Here is an 18,093-nt window from a genome sequence, read left to right on the forward strand (position 1 = left end):
TCATAGTCTTAAATCTTGCAATGACTTGACTTTAGATAAAATTAACATTACATTTAGATAAAATTGACATTACAATCAACATTACAAGATGTTGACTAATAATAATAACAGCAGCTAACAGTTACTAGGCACTATGTGCTAGCACTATGCTCAGGGAATATTGTATAGGTAAAATTGTATTTAATCCTCACAACTTTTTAATGTTATCTCTATTTGACAGGTGGGTAAATTTCTGCTTAGATCAGTTAACAAACTTGCCCTACAGTTTAAACAGTTAATAAGTGATTCAGCTGGGATTTCATCCCAACTTGTCTATCTGCATACTCTAGAGCACTAGGGGATGAGGAAGTTACGTACACTTCCTTCCCAGAATAGAGATGGAGGAGTTTATGTTTTGCCACTCCACCTTCTTCACCTGCCCTTCCTCCACTGGGGTAGTTGCTTTTATTATCCTGGGGGAGAGTTAATACAACTTTGATGCATGGTTAAGTCATTCTTGTTTCTCTTTTCCAAGGGGCATACTACAACTGCCAGTACATAATTTAGAGTGGAAAAACCTGGAGAAGGATGAGGTTAGGAAAAATCAGTTTCTGAGGAGTAAGTTGTCTTTGAACTAAGATATAAATGTCTAATTAAGCAAAGCTTGCTAAATATTGAGTAATAATTTTATTTCAGTAGAAAATAATTTATGAGTTAATATTATTACAGTAATCTTGGCTGAATATGAATTGAGAAAATCTGAGCATAGTTAAAACAATGAAATGTAATTTTAATTAAAAATGTGAGGCCTGATTATGATTAGAGTAAATGTAGCCTCATGTTCAAGGTCACACAAACGATAGATGCCATAAATGATACTAGATTATTCAGGGCTTCTACACTAACATTTATGTATGTATGTATGTATTTATTTGACATAGAGATTCACTCTTGTCACCTAGACTGGAGTGCGGTAGTGCAATCTCAGCTCACTGCAACCTCTGCCTCCCGGGTTCAAGCGATTCTCCTACCTCAGCCTCCTGAGTAGCTGGGATTACAGGTGCACACCACCATGTCTGGCCAATTTTTGTATTTTTAGTAGAGATAGGGTTTCTACTAAAACAGAGTTTCCTGTCTCTACTAAAAATAGGTAATAAAGGGGAAATAAGAGTCTCTATTTTAAGTGACATAAATAGAACAAATTTTAAAACATACCATCCATTTGGAGATCATAGCATATTAAGCAAAAATGCTCATTAGAGCTAGACCATGATCTAGCTGGTCTTGAACTCCTGACCTCAGGTGATCCGCCTGCCTCAGTCTCCCAAAGTGCTGAGATTACCGGTGTGAGCCACTGCCCCCGGCCCTACAGTAACATTTTTTTGTGTGTCTCTTGTACTGACAGATGACCTGTTTTGTTTCACTGCAGCCTCTTCCTTGATTGTGCCACTACTGAGTTCTCCAGCTCTCTTTCAGCGATTGTTCAGCATACTTCTTTCCTTGATGTCAACCTACCTACTTCTAAGCACAGGGTATAAACTTTTTAACAATTTAATTTTATAGCAGCAAGTTTTAAATGATATATTGATATTTTCTCTTTTAGTATTTAGCTTCTAGAAATGAAAAATGCTTTCTAAATCTTGAGGAGTAAGTTATAAATATTTTTTTCTCTGTAAGAACTGTATTTGACTTGATCTGTAATCTTCTGTTTTCTTTTTTTAATCCATTTTATAGTATTGCTTGCTGTCTTTGTCTTTTTCTTTTCTAAAGTTACTAAAATATCATTTGACTATAATGTTAGAAAATTCTGATTGATTATGGAGGAATTTTAAGTCTCAATGACTTTTATTTTTTTGTTGCATTCCTCTATTTTAAATTATGCTTTGATTTGTCCATTCTTCTTTGGATGTAGTATTTTTTTTAATCTTACACATGTCACAGTTCAAATATTCGTTTGATTCAGAGAACCTTCAGAATATTTTCCCAAAACTCAAAGATTTATTTCTATTTTAGTTTTAAATTTTCTTACCAAAACAAAACAAAAAAATCAGCAGCTTAACTTGGGGTGAATCCCGAAGTATTTTCTGGAACTCAGTGAAGACAGGATATACTCTATTAAATTTGAAGAATTATTTTCTTGCTTTTGAATTTCATCCTTGCTTAAATCTTTATAAGGGTAAGAAATATGCACATTATACCAAACAATGACCAGAACAAACAGAGTGAATAAGCATCACTCATAAACAGTTTGAATTTTGGCCCAAATACAGAATCTTCATCAAAGTTAGATTAAACCTAGGGATTCACCATTATTCTATCAGATTATTCACAGTTTAAATGATTTTGTAAAGTCATTTGAGGTCCAAGGCTCAGGTTCTCCCTTTTGGAAACCTAGTTGTCGTAGTTCAAAATTAGAGAGATGTTCTCAAAGTCTTTTCACAGTAGACCCTAACACTCTAAGTGACCTAGACCCTCAGAGTTCTTGTAGTCCCAAATAAGAGATGATCCAGTGGGGCCCTAAACCTCTTTTTTTCACCAAAGCTGTCTACTTCCTTTCATTTCCTTTCCCCCTGCCTAGCCAGATGTGGGCCACAGCTCTGAAGATATGATATAAATGTCATGGAAATTTTTACCAGTTACCTAACTAGATTTTAGGATAGGCTTTCTTTGAGATTTAGACCTTTGAAATAGAACTTCAAAATAAAACTGGAAATCTATGAGCATCTGTTATTCAAGAGTGATGAACATCATGAGAACTTAAAATCCTTCAGTTTTCCCCCTTTATTAGTGAAATTTCCAGATAAATAATTTTGTTATATTAGAATCTATAAGATTAAAAATGAATTTGATTATGCACAAGTTTTTAATCTATGTGAAAAAACAGAGGTTAAAATAATTTCTTTTCTAACCTACCATTTCAGGGAAACTCATGAGTTTTATTAAGAGATCACACCCAGAGGTTGACTTAAGGAAATAAATGTTTGACAGTGTCCAGAAATATGTACTAACTTTTGTACAGTCTCTTAATAGGCCCTTCTCTTTTTTGAACCTTCAAATTCTAAAGCAATAAACAGATTTAAAGGGATGTGTAGTTGATTAAAAAATATAAACAAATATAAAAATAGATCTGATTTGCTGGATTAGAAAAGGAGAGAAAAGATAACTGAAGTTTAATTTTGAATGAAAATACTATTTCATAATACAGCATGAGTTAATCATGTAACTTACATCGGGGATACGTATTTTAAATCATCAGTTTAATAATCATAAGAAATGCTAAAACAAATTATCATAATAAGCATAATCATAACTTATTTTAAGAAAATCTAAAAAGTGAAAATTTTATACCTAAAATTAGAATACCAGTGCATGATATGACCTTATTAATGAATTCATTAAGAAGTATATTATTCAATGTCAGAAAGTGTATCTAGCTTTGCCAAAAAAATTAGAAGGAGTATCTTGAAATAGCACAGTTCAGTCATTTCAATCAGTACATTTTCTCAGTGTCAAATCAGTTTTGCAAAACATAGGCCACCTGTTATGAATCAGTTTGACCATTTTGGATGACCCGGAGGATTCTCTGTGTAAATTAGTAAAATTCAAAATTACAGAATAGTTAAAAGAAATGTGGTTATACTATAATATAGAAATACAGTAATAGTAATCCTAAATTCTTACGATGCATCCTTGATTTAATAAATAAAGAACATTTATTTTTAATCAGCACTTAATTATTTTTATGCAAATGGAACTATTATAATACTTGAAAATGGTTTGTTCTCTTGGTTAAAGTTGGTTAAACATTTTCTTTTGAAATTTTCTTTGCATTATCCCTTTCCTTAGCAAACTGTAACACAAAGCTAAATGCCTCGTCAGCCCTATTCAATTTGCACAGAGACCAAACCAGCAGATCCTAATTTAGTAAGTTTTCATTATGTTCTCCCTGAGCCTGTGATGACATTTCATTGATATTTCAGTTTATCAATGCAGATATACAGACTTTATACAAAACATTGATTGTCTTAAGAGATAAAGTCCCATAGGAGGATTATCTTTATCTGATTTATTCATCTACATTTTACAAAAGAAAGTGATCATACTGTATAGTTTTTGAAAGGAAATAAGTCTGTAACACTATTTGTTGATCTATGACATTTATGTTTTGAATTGTTAGGAAACAATAAATTCATATATAATTGCAAATCTTTAAAAAAAATTATGGTCCCCTTTTGTTCAGAGTATGCACCTTGATTCAGTTAATCAACAGTTTTTTTTTCTTTCATATCTCCAGTGTCCAGAGCACTGTGCAGACACACAAGGGAAAATCATGAGTGTACTACTGGTGTACAATAGAGTTATAAGCTGCTATAAAATAACTATATTTTACAGTGTTAGACAATTAGAAAATCAAACAAGTTGCTGTGAGTTAATGAAGTTGTGAATTGTGTGATATAAAGACTCTAGAGAAAGAACTTAAAGGGAAGCTGAGTTAATGCCATCAAGGACTCATGTGGATGTTAAACTGAACTTTAAAGAAAGGCAGGCAGGATACAAGCATTCTAAATCTTTGTTTTTCAATTTTAAAAAAATCATTGGAAAAATAGTGTCATCACATTATGGAAAGTAGGGATAAGGAATGAAATCACATAATGTTCTGGTATATTTCTTTCCAGTGTTACCTCTGTGTTTGTGTTTTTAACATAAAATTAATTGCTGTAGATGTTCTTTTTCGATCTTTTTTTCTAATTAACATTTTGAAGCATTTTCTAGGTGGCTCATAGGCTTCTTAGCCACTGTTTTAATAGGTATTTAATATTTCATTATATGGATTTTATTTTAACTTTTTATTATCACAAATGATATTTTAAGTTATGTTTTTATGCATAAGCTTTTTCATAGTCTAGATTATTTCCTTTGTTCACTTCTCAGTATAGTGTACATGGGCCATTGGGTACATTTCTTTTTTTAACTTGTAATGGTCTTAAGAAGAGTACCAATTTATAATGTCTACAACAAACTATGAGGTCTACAATTTCATCATATCTGTAATTGTATTTGGTATTTCCATTTTTAAATAAGAAAATCGAAATGTTATATTAACAGGCCAAAAGTGGCGCTGCTTTATACAGTTTTCTGTACTTGTTTTACTCATATTTTCTCATGTGTATAGTATCTGTTCATATCCCTGGGCCTTCTCAGTCTTATATACCAAGTGATTTTTGTATGCTTTCTGAAACCTGAATCTTTCCTTCTGTCCAGTCTTCAGTGTTGTAATTTTATAATCTGTAATAGTGTTTAAAGTATTTGGAGGTTTTTTGCTTTCTCATGTTTAGGAAATAGTGCCATATGCTGTAGGGTTTGGTAGCTGAAAGAATCAAAAAGGATATAAGGTTTGGTTTTGTTCTGTAACTTCTGATTAGATGTATAATTCACTCAGCAAATACTTGTGAATTAGGCCAGCAGTGGTGATGAGACAGACACAGACTTGGTTTTCAAAGATTTTATAAAGTATAATAATAGATGCATACAAGTAAACCTGTGATTAAGACGGTGTTAAGTACTATAACAGAGCATTTAGGGATTATGAAGGTGGAACACTTAACCCCAAACAAAGCAGAAACTGTTTAGAAAAGGCTTCTATCACTGTGTTGTTCCATGAGCATTTCTTCTTTGTTTTTGTGTTCATTTGACACTGCAGCCGTAGGCGTACCACACATTTAATCATTCCCCTGTGGACATGTAGGTTGTTTTCTGTTTCCCCCTTCCATAAACAATATTACAACAGATATTTTTATAATGGACATTGTAGCACATGTCTGATTGTTTTCTCAGGGTAAATTTTTAGAAATGGACTTATTGCATTATAGTGAATTAGTATTTTTGAGGTTCTTGATACATACCATCAAATGGTTTTCCATAAAGTATATATTCCTATGGCAGGAGTGCAATGGCACAATCTCAGCTTACTGCAACCTTGGCCTTTTGGGTTCACATGATTCTCCTGCCTCAGCCTCCTGAGTAGCTGGGATTATGGATGCACACCAGCACACCCAGCTATTTTTTGTGTTTTTAGTGAGACGGGGTTTCACCATATTGGCCAGACTGGTCTCGAACTCCTGACCGTGTGATCCACCCACCTCAGGCTCCCAAAGTGCTGGGATTACAGGCACGAGCCACCTAACCTGGCCAGCACTGTTGTTATTTTAATATTGGCAAATATGGTATGTCACCATTGTTTTAATTTCCGTATCAGTTATCGATAAGGTCAAACATAATTTTCATTTTTGTGTTCTTGTTGCACCCATTTTTTTTTTAAATTTAGAATGTTCCTCTTCCTCTTCTATGTATGTTAATAATTTTACCTCAAGAATTGTCTTTTTACCTTTGTCTTCATGTCTTCTTTCTCTTTTATGTATATCTGTCATTTGCTTTATGAATGGCTTTTCTATATCTCTGTTATTTTAAACACATAATTATCTCAAGATTTCATATCACTCAGAAAAGATGATATTGGAGTTAAAATTTAAATATTACTTTCCTACTTTCTTCTTCTGAAAAGCCTAGAAAATTTAAATTCTGAGATATTGTCACTTAGAAGTATTATGAAATTATTTTGATTTTGAGAAAAGACCTCATTGTAGATTTGCATTTTTACTTATTTTACTGTTTTTTTCTTTTTATTTCTACCTTTCCCCACCTGTTAGGTATGAAGCTCTCTTTCCACTAGTATTGTCTTGTTTGATGTTTGTCTGGATAAACATAGAACAAGAAACCCTACAACAATCTGGTGTTTCCTGTAAACAAAAGGTAGCTGGTCAAAGTCATTGTTGTTTTTATTTGAGAATATTAAAGTAGTCTCTATCCTATAAGGAAGTTGCAATGTTATTTCAAAAATTCTTTCTACTTAAAATTTTGGTGTTAAAAAATTTTAGTTGTTTGACATTAATAATTAGGTTAACCTTAATAATTGGTAAGGAATATTTTTTACTTATCACAGAAAAGCACAATTTTATTATTCTATAGGTTGGGCTTTTCTTAGTGATTACTTGAGAATCATTAATTTTAAAAAACATCAGTATAAGTGAAGGAATAGAGAAAAGAATGACCTTTATCTTATTTTCTTTATATTTCACATCCAATTTTTCCTTCTGTCAACTTATCTTAGTCAGAATAATTTTTATGTTGTCACAAGCCAATTTATGAATTTTATTATAAGGTGGCGTTTAAGTTCCTATTGTTTTTCTCTTTCTGGTCATCCTAATCCAAATTGCTTATTCAGCTGCCTTAATGATTGTGGCCTCTGTGCAAATCTTAGACTGTTTATACAACACATAATACTTTGAATTGGCTAAAATCCAACCAGTTTTTAAGGGTAACTTTATCATGATGGGCTACAGAGAAAATTGATGTTTCTTGTCTTATTTAGAGCTGAAGATAATTCTGAGAAATTGGTAATAGAATATTTACAATTTTACTAAGGTTAGATAAAATGAATATTACAGAAAATACCTTCATAGTTGATCCATCCTTATCTAGTTACAGTTGAGTTTGTAGATTATAATTAATAATTCAGAATGATTAATTTCAATAAAGAAGAAACTTTATTGAGGCATATTTAATAATTACTGGTTTTAAACTTTTAGTTTTTGAATATTAAAATAATACTAGAAAAGGAGTTTTCAGCAGATTCATGTAAATACTCAGAGATTAGCCTTAATATTAAATATTTCATCAGGCTGAGGATTATTGTGTTACTTTTTAAATTCTATGTTTTTAATTAAAAGCAAATGTATCTCTTTCTAGAAAAGAGTATTTAAACATCCCAAGAACTTACTAGAAAATTACGTGGGGAGTAGGAGTGGGGAAAGTCTACCTTTAAACTCACCGATTAGTGTTCTATTTTGGTAGGGAGATTAAGCATGAATGCACTCACCTTGTTGGATTGAGTGACTTTCTGTTCTACTAAAGACAGGAACATGTTGCTTTTTTATTAAAAAAAAAAACAAAAACAACTCTGCAAATAGAATTAATGGAGGGACAAATAAATATTTAATTTTACCATGCCTTTTAATATGATACCATATCTAGGTTTAAGATGATCAGGACACTCTGAGAAATTAGTCTTTGAAAAGGGAAGAATTATATAGGGTTTTTTAAATGAAGCATTTATATAAGAAAAGAAAAAGCTCAATTCTCACTTTTATTACACATATAGCAATACTACAACTGTGTTCTGTATATTATTAGCAACATATTTTATCTTTTGGCAGATTAAGCCCTAGAGAAAGATTTATTGTTGATTTTTTTTTTTGTTAGCACAGGACATGTTTCTAGCCGTTGTAAATTTGCCTTCAAATATAGAAATAAGCCAACTATTACTGTGTATTAATATTTTTCTTATTACCTCATAGCTCACTAGTATCCAGTTCTCTTATAATACCGATATAACTCAGTTTCGACAGCTGTGTCTGGATGACATCCGTAGGGCCTTTTTCCTTGTATCCTTTGTTGAGGCTTTGCTTTGAAGAGCTGCAACTCCCACTTAATGGAGTAAGAAGACATGGAAGATGTTTCTGCCCATCACTTAATAGTGGTATTATGTAGTTTAACCTCTTTCAACTATAGTTTTCTCACATAATTCACATTAAAAACATTTTTTTAACTATAGAAAAGTATAAAGAATGATATGTATGTATATATAGTCCTGCTATTCAAGATATTAACCATGAGTATTTTGTCACTTTTTTAAAAAATGTGTTTTTAAGAAATTAAAACATTAGAGCTAAAGCTAAAGTCTTTCAACTCCTGAATTTAATTTCTCTCATCTGAAAGAAACCACTATTATGAGTTCATATCTTTTTATGTGCATTTTTTTCTAAACTCACGTTACATAACATCTGTCTCACAAAGGTTTTTGGATCACCTCAGAGGCAATGTTGTGAAAGTTGTTAGTAGTAGAAGTTTGAAAGACAGATGACAGAGGAAACTCTTAGCTTGGAAAGGCTGACTGACTAGCTGGAAGAAATCATAGGGATTTATTTCCTTTATTTTATTTTATTCAGCTTCATTGAGGTATAATTGACAAAAAATTGTATATATTTAAGGTATATATTTTGATGTTTTGATATATATATATATATATATATATACACACATTGTAAAATAATCACCACAATTAAGCTAATATCATATCTATTGCCTCACATACTTACTGTTTTTTCTTTGTTTCTGTTTTTGCAGTGAGAACACTTAAGATCAACTCTCTTAGCACATTTCAAGTATACAGTACAATATTACTGACTATAGTCACCATGCTATACATTTCACCTCCAGACCTTACTCATCTTGCATAACTGAAACTTCATATCTTTTCACCAACATCTCCCCTTTTCCCTCCTCCACTCAGTCCCTGGCAACCTTCATTCTACTCTCTAAGTTTGACTATTTTACTTTTGCCAGCTGTAGGAGTTCCTCATATGTTTTGGATATTAACCCCTTATCAGTTATATGGCTGTTAAATATTGGTGGTAATTTCTTTGAGCTTACCATGGTATGGAGTCTAGACCTCTCAGGTACAGAAAATAAATATTCCTTCCTCTCTGTCTCTTGCTTTCCCTCTGTTTTGCTTTCTTTCTCTCTTTATAGATTCCTTTGTATCAGCTAATACTAATAAAGCACTTTACCCATTGAACCTTGCATTTCTCTAAATTAAAATTTCATCTTATCCTTTCTGTTTATATCCACAAGCCTCTAACAATGCGTGGCACGTAGTAGTGCCCTATCAATATTTGTCAGATGTCTCTGCCAAAGTTGTACTGTCATTGGTCTGAAGGGGCTTCCTGATCACTTCAATCTATTCCATTTACCTGGCCACACTTTAACATTCAACTCTGTGTTTTCTCTTTCTTTTCCCTTCACATCCAGGACACAGTACAAGTTTTCTTCTAAGTTTTTATATCATTTTCTATTATCTTCTCTAAAACTACTTCCTTTGCCTGATCTTCAGCCATATTTTTGTCTCCATTCTCCACCATTAACCCTCTCTTATTGTGCCTGGTTTTTGCCATATTTTCTTGTAACTTTGGTAGACACTTCTGTGCAAACAACTCTAAGATGTGTTTTTCCAAACTTGACCTCTCTCCTGACCTCAAGGACCACATGTCTGACATTCTGCTGGGTATCACCAAATATGTGTCCCAAACTAACAACTGCCACCCCTCTTCAAAGTCACTTTCTCTGGTGGGGCTTATCTCATTTAATGGCATCACCATACTCCCAGTCCCCAAGACATCCAACTTGTTGTCATATTTAACTGCTCCTTGTCCACTTCTAAAGTCCCTGTGTCTCCCTTCACTCTTGATTTTCATTCCCCCTGCATCAGTTAACACTGCCTTATCTCTAACATGGACTACTAAAATCGCTTCCAACTTAAATTTTCTGCCTCCAATTATTTGTCTCCCTTATCTGAATATCACACAGTCACTGGTGTTTCTTGATTATAACACTAGCCTAAAAGATTTGCTACTCTTCACTATATGCATAATAAAGTTCAGGCTTTTTATTAATATGTCAGCAGTCTATATTTCTTGCTTCGTCTTTCACCATATCCTTCAATAAAATCTAACCTCCTATCTATCAAGGCTTTTTACTTTTTCTTGGTGATGTCAGTTTTTTCTCACTGTTCTTTACCTTAAAATGTCTCTCCTCTATTTCTGTCATCATATCTGAGTCACCATTTGAGTATTTTGAGACTATTTTATTTATATTTATATTTATATTCTTAGTGCCTGTTTCTGTCTCTGACATATACTAGACAATAAACTTTGGTTGGTTAGATGATTGAATCACTGAATCCATGAATACATTTAAGGCTCAACTCACCAACTTAAATGCCTCTTTTTCACTGAAAATTGTCATGATTCATACTTCCTCTTCAGTGTTGCTTCACCATTTTTTGTGTGTGTCTATAGTAATAAAATAGTTTACACTTATCAAGCCCTTTCAGTGGGCCAGGCACCATTTTAAGAGCTTTACTAGAAGTTCTTGGACACTAAGATTAATATCAATGTTTTATTGCTTTACTAATACAAATGTAAGTTTAAGAAATGTCAAAAAGATGTTCAACACTTTCTCATGTGTCATTCTATATTGAATTATTTTAAAACATGGTATGTTGTTTCTTTCTGAGCCTTTCAAGCAGTCTAGCATGTGTTTAACATGTGGTGGGCATACAGCAAGCATATATAGACTATAACCATGTCTTTCAGCTGAAAATGTCTATGACATACACTAGATCCACATTTTTCTTTTGAAAAAATCATTAGCAGCCAACTACAGACGTGGTCCACCTTGCTCATGTTAGGGAAGAGGAAAATAACCTTCCTAAGGTTACTAGGGACTGAGTGAGGATGACCTCTCAGGCCTCATTATTCTCAGTACACTGCCTCTTCAATCTGGTTGTTTTAAAATGCATTCACAAGGAGATATAATGGAGTGTTCATTGAAAACAATTCGTAATCAATGTACAAGTAAAAAAGCAAATTACTCTCAAGGTGAAATTAGCATGTCTTTTTCTAAATGAAAAGGAAATTTGTGTGAAATCTGAGTAGTTTTGCCATTTCCTTGACTCCCTTTAGGTTTTCTTCTTAGTGACAGCATTTTTTGGAACCGGAAATATAGCTTCTATTAACAGGTAATTTTAAATGAAAGTGGCATATATATAACCAAAAAATAATACAATCTGGGACTTCTATACCTTTTTTTCTGTACCTTACTTTTTATACTGAATGATATATTTTGGAGATTGGTATGTATTGGCACGTTCATATCTACTGCATTCATTTTAGTGGCTTCATAATACGATCTTTGCTTGTGTTTTAGTAAGTAGATTTCAGAGAATTAGTTAAACATCCTTTTTAGAAGAACATTCTTTTAAAGTTACAGAGTGAATTCTAAATCCTTTTTCCTTGTTATAATTCCCTAGCTTTGATCTTGCCTCTGTCTATTGCTTTCTGACTGTGTTCAGTCCTTTCATGATGGGATCCCTGATGATGTGGAAGGTTAGTTTTCTTATTTTGTTATTTGTATTAAGCTATTGATTGATTAAGATTATGAACTCATTGTGACATTAAGGTTATAGAGTCATTTAGACAGAGTTAAATAGCAGTGGAGAGAAGATACCCTTTCAGAGTTGGCACTGCTAAACTGGAGGTAAGAACTCTATCCCTTGCTCCAAACCACAGTTAATCTTTTTGCTTTACTCATAAGTCCATTTGACTTCAAGAGAGTGGGAATTCCATGTTAATTTAGGAGGATCTTATCAGATGTGATTAAAGCCTGTTAGGAAGCCATGGATCACGCTGCAGTGCCGCTGAAGATTATAAGCTTCCCTGAACCCATGTTCTCTCCCCATGAGATTGCCAACGTAATCTTTCTCATAATCCATGTACCTAAAATTGATTGATTGATTCGACAAATGTGTCATTTTGTGCTACATTTAGTAAAGTACCACATACTATCTGGGTGCTGCCAATACAAATATAATGACAATTCTCAGCTTTCCAGGGGTTCAGATTCTTCATTAGAATGTAATTCATGTTCTTTTTCTCAAAGGTCATTATGTTTACCATAATGCCTGACACATTTCACTTAATATATATTTGTTTAAATAAAATAAACTGATACTGCCCTAAAATCCAATTACCTAATGTTCAGATTCATAAATAATAATAGTTAAAGGTATGTGTCATCTTAATAGAATTAATGTCTACTTTTTGTTACTAAGCTAATACAAATGGAAGTTTCGGATATGTTAAAAAAAAAAAAAAAAAAAGATGTCCATCTTCTCATGTCCTGTTCGCTATTGATTTATTTTGAAACATTTTACTATTTCCTTAATTTTCATTCACATTTTTAAAATGGTGATTGTTTTTTCCCAGTTTATTAAAGACCATGGGCCTTTAATTAAAAATGAAAGAAAAAAGAAAGAAAGAAAGAAGGAAGGAAGGAAAAGAAAGAAGGAGAGAGAGAGGGAGAGGGAGAGAGAGGAGAAAGGAAGGAAGGGAGGGAGGGAGGGAAAGAAAGCAAGCTCAAATTAGAATGCTAGGTTCTTAATCTCCAGCACAATGTAGTAAGCTTTAATGACATAATACACTTGATGACTTTTGTTGACTGATGTGTCTGGAAGTGAGGGCCCTGCTGAATTCTATTTTATTCATATGTCCTTCACTTGAAAAAGAACTTGATGCAGTCTTGAACATCATTTATTTTGCATACCTCTCCCTTTTTTGAAACAACAAGTTATATGTATTTTTCCAAATTGATCATTGAAAAGCAATATCTCAAGATACTAACAGTATTAGCTCTGGATTATGGATTTTCAACTAGCATAAATTTTACTATACCTTTATTTGCAATTTTTTATATGTTTTTTCAAATTTGTTATAATGAGTGTGAATTTTATAATCATAAATAAATTTGTATTAAAAAATAACAAGCAATGATTAAGAAGCTGAATCATGTTTATAATGTTATAGTTTTAAATAACCAGATGGGTTCAAGGATCTGTGAATCAAATTATCAAGTTATATAGTTTATTTGATTTGGGCATTCTGTGCTTTTCACACCCTCTTGGAATCTTTTGAACATTGTTGTTAATTATTAGAATGCATTAAATGCAACAAAATTTGTAATAGGCTTTTATTTGGAATATATATTGATGTTTGCTGTCTTTTACATTGTATTGCTTATTAATGTAGGTTTTTAAGTCAGTTTCATCACTGTACTATGTATCATGGGTATCATGCTTTTATTTCAGTGTTTGCTTTTCTCTAGGATATATAAAAGTTGCTTGAGAAATTGAAAATATTTTTGTAAGCAGAAATAGTATTTTTTGAAAAAGTGTTTCAAATGCTTCAGTTATTCATGGCATCATTTGTTGTTCTTTTAAACAGATTTTAATCCCCTTTGTTCTTGTTATGTGTGCTTTTGAAGCAGTTCAATTGACTACTCAGTTATCATCAAAAAGGTAAGATGAATTGGTTTAATAAACATTTGATTTGCCAATTTTTAGGAGACTAAACACTTGAAGATATTTCATATGATTGCTATTGAGATGCTATAACAGATTATTTATTATTACAAAAATGAGAAAATTTTCACCCTTTTAGTCAGTGTTGGTTATCATTAGAGGAAATTAGTTGATTAAGGCCTCTATCAGACAGGCTTGCTTTCTCAGCAATAAAATGTTATTAGAATATTATTCAAGCTAGTGAAGAACCTCCCTAGAAAACAGTAAAACATAAATGTTAAATTATTGTAGTTAATTACTTGTTTGTTATAGCTGTGCCTACAAAAAACAAAATGTACTCTAACTTTTATTTTGGCTTATTTCTGAAATGTTATTAGATAAATCTGTTAACATTATTTCTTTTTCCATGACTTAAAATTAACTTTTCTAAATGTCAAAAATATACTCAGTTTCTCAGTCATGATTTCTACACATTTGACTAATGGAGTGGGAAGTATTCTTTCTGAGTTTTAAGGAATTTCTGGAGCAGTCCGTCTTAAGCAATCAAGACTGTGGAATAAAAGCTGTCAACTCAACTATTTGCTTTTTTTAACCAATAAAATTGCCTCATCAGCACAGGGACTCTGGAAAATACTTGATATAAATATGAAGCTTAGCAGTTTTGTTATTCTTGAGTCAAGCTGGCATATTCAGTGTTGAAAGAAATAACTAATATTAGCATAAATTTGCATGTTGTTCTTGATGAATATAATAAGCTAGAACTGGGTTTAGCATAGTATTATGCATATGTCATAAAGAAAAAAATTTTTCTACCACTGCTTAAGAATACTAGAAATTTCATTTCTAGTTTTAGTATATTTTTGCAAGATATTTACATGAATTTAATATTGAAAGCATTTATGCCTTGTCAATATCACGTAAGAGATAGTTACTTAGATGCAATAAAAACTGGTGAATGACATGTATTTTCCTGCATCTTTGTTAGTGGGTAAGATTTTTAGAAGGGATTTTAATTAAAGTTTAAATAAGAAGAGCTGGGGATATGTTAAATGAGAAATAGAAGGCTCATCAAAGTGTATGTGTGTATATATACTTACATTTGTGTGTGTGTAGTAATGCTATCTGGAAACTAGTGCAATGAAAAACAAAACGCAACAGGAAAGAACTGAGGCAAAGGTGGCTCAGAAAGTTTTCTTTTGACCTTTAAACTGAGAAGTCACTGACAATTATTCCTGGATATCACACTGACTCATCCAATTTAATGTCACATATTGAACCCAGCGATCCTTTTCTTCCTATTGAAAACTAGCATTTCATCCTGTTTTCTTTATTTAATTCATTACACAAGCTGAAGTCTATCCACCCTCACTGCCATAGCAGCACCAAGTATCACTGATATCATCTCTCCTTTCTGTTCACATTTTACAGTCTCATTATTTATGTTGCTAAGCATTTTCTTACAACTGTTGGAAGCCTACAGGTTAAGATGGGGCTGGAGATATATACTAATGACTTATTTATTAGATCTATAATGGCAAGGATGAGTTCAATACAACAAACCAGTGAAATGATTTTGCTTCTCTTCCAACTCACTCCTTAAAATGTGTATTGAACAAAGGTGAGGCAGAAAAGGTGTATTAGCATTGTTTTATTTTACATGACTTAAAATTTACTTTTCTGATTATTAATAATTTATCTAGTGTCTCAGACTTGATAATTGGGTTCATCAACAAAGCTTTGTAAATTTTGGGTAGAGACCACAAAAAGATAGTAGCTGTGCATGAAGATTAGCTGATAGTTTATCCGTTAAGAATGCTTATGGATGTAAGCAATGAAAATCTAACAATAGCTAAGAGAAATAGAGATTTATATTCTCATGTAGCATGGAATCTGGAGGTTGGTGGCCCACAGTTCTGTGATGCCATCAGTCACCCTGCTTTTCTGCATTCCTAAGAATGGAAGAGTTTTACGTTGTTGCTTTTACCCTCGTGTTTTTCTCCTCATGCCTCCATCTGCCATCATATCTCATCTGCCATCCAGATAGGAACAATGAGGAACTAATGAGGAAGAAGGCAAGGAGATATGTCAGCTGATTCTCCTTTTCTGTCAGGGTAGTGGTGTCTTCCCCAAACGCCCAATCTGTGCAGATTTCTGACTATGTCTCCATGGCCAGAACTCTGTCTGGTACACATTCATTCTAAACTGGAAGGTGGTTAAGGAAAAGAGAGGTGTAGGGGGGTGTGAAACAACCTGTCGAAAGTGTCACAATTGTGGCCAGTTCATTTCACAGCTTGAGATAACATGGACCATGAAGACCTTTGTTACCTTGAGAATGCAACAAAGCATGAGAGAATTTTAGAAGGCCGCTGAGAAAGAGAAACAAGTTTTAGGATTACACAAATATTCAACAACCAACCATATAAGATCAAAAGGGATGATTTTTCAGTTCTGTGTTTGATTAAATACTCAAATGTACAAGAGCCGTGGCTACACAGCAGGGATTGGGGATAAAAAAACAACTTGGAAATATCAGTTGTCAACAGTGTGATCTAGCAGCCAAAAAGCTAGTTTTCTCGTGCCCTATATTAATTGAAGTGAATATATTTGACTCTAATTTTGAATATACCATTTTGTTCTGATGGGTGTTTTTATTTATTTCCATAATGTTATGCTTGCATATTTAGGAATCCAGACTTGAATCAGAATTATTATAATACTGAATAACTTTTATTGGGAAAGTATTTTCCAGTGGATACTCTTATTAAATCAGCTTAATTTTAAAATTAATTTTATATGAAGTAGAAGTAAATTACTTCTAAGTATTTCTATTTTGGTTTTAAATTTATTAAAATTATTTTTGTTTTCAAAAGGAAATTTTGGGTTATTTTTATTTCTCTTAAAATCTGGATTTCAGTTCCTACCAGTGTTTTTTTTTTTTCTTCTATAGTTATCATATCTACCAGGTCTCATTTACCTAGATCAGATATTATAGATCTGGTTGTTGTCAAGATTTGCTACTTCTGTCATTATTTTGTTAGTTACAGATGTTATCTGTGTGGTTTTAGCCTTCTACAATGTTATTTGGTGTTGTTTCTACCAGGTCTAGTTTTTTCTGCATCAAATTTTTTGTGTTCTATGAAATCAAACAGAAACGATTCTTTAGTCAGTCTTATATCTAAAGCAAATTTTGTAATGTGTAGCGTTAGCCATTTTCAGTTTTATGCTGATTATTGCTACCATTCATTCAGCACATAGGATTTGAGTTTGTATCATATTCTGGGCAGTGTACTAGCCACTGGTGATACATTGGTGAACAAAGCTTACTGTCTACCTGGGGAGACAAAGAAAATAAAATGCTTGTAATAACAGTAAAATTTCAAGTAATGTTAAATGTCAGGGGAAAACATGAAGTGATCCAGGGAGACCTCTCTAAGGAGAAGTGATTTAAGCAAAGACCTGAATATGGTCTTTACTCACATAGTTTCATGGTTCACTCAGGTGGAGGGAGTGAAACATACAATGGGCATGAAACATACAGAGGGCTTAGTGTATTTGTAGAACAGCAAGAAAGGCAGTATTAAGCAAAGAGTGCTAGCAGAAGAATTTTAGGAAAAAAAGTTGAGGAGGTTGGCAGGGGCAGAACATAAGGGGCCATTTAGGCCCAGATAGGACTTCAGAATTATTCAGTTGTGGCAAGAAGCCTTGGTAGGTCTTGAAGGCTGTTCTTTCTGCTGCATGGATAATAACTTTAGGAGGACAAGAATAAGAGCAGGGAGATCAGTTAAGGGTCTTACAAGTGAGCAGTCACAGTGGCTCAGTGGGGATGATAAGTAATATTTATTATCAATTGGATAAAAACTCAATAGCAGGTATTTATTTCTTGAATAAAAATGTATTTACGAGGAAACCTCATAGGATCTAGGTACACAGTAGCTTCAAAACATCTTGGAGATCAAATAATACCATATAACTAACCTGCATTTAATAAAATTGTTGTATTCAGAGCAAGGGAATGATAACCTTTTCCTTCTTAATATTAGATCACCATGAATATTGAATAGTTTTTTACATTTATGCCTTCT

General features: G+C 32.7%; 1 protein-coding gene across 9 annotated transcripts in view; it reads left to right on the top strand.

Moving 5' to 3' along the window:
• The window catches only part of PIGN (phosphatidylinositol glycan anchor biosynthesis class N), a 145,721-nt gene that overhangs the window by 95,828 nt on the left and 31,800 nt on the right, over positions 1–18,093 (top strand). For all 9 annotated transcript variants that reach the window (XM_064379069.1, XM_064379071.1, XM_064379076.1 and 6 more), the window contains 6 exons: positions 1,409–1,511; positions 6,687–6,789; positions 8,394–8,480; positions 11,619–11,674; positions 11,966–12,041; positions 13,935–14,008. In XM_064379069.1, the coding sequence (XP_064235139.1) occupies positions 1,409–1,511; positions 6,687–6,789; positions 8,394–8,480; positions 11,619–11,674; positions 11,966–12,041; positions 13,935–14,008 (499 nt within the window). The remainder of the gene's footprint in view (positions 1–1,408; positions 1,512–6,686; positions 6,790–8,393; positions 8,481–11,618; positions 11,675–11,965; positions 12,042–13,934; positions 14,009–18,093) is intronic.

This window comes from Aotus nancymaae, unplaced genomic scaffold (genome assembly GCF_030222135.1).
Source record: "Aotus nancymaae isolate 86718 unplaced genomic scaffold, 86718_ANA_hifiasm-v0.15.2.pri h1tg000020l, whole genome shotgun sequence".
Classification (NCBI taxonomy): Eukaryota; Metazoa; Chordata; class Mammalia; order Primates; family Aotidae; genus Aotus; species Aotus nancymaae.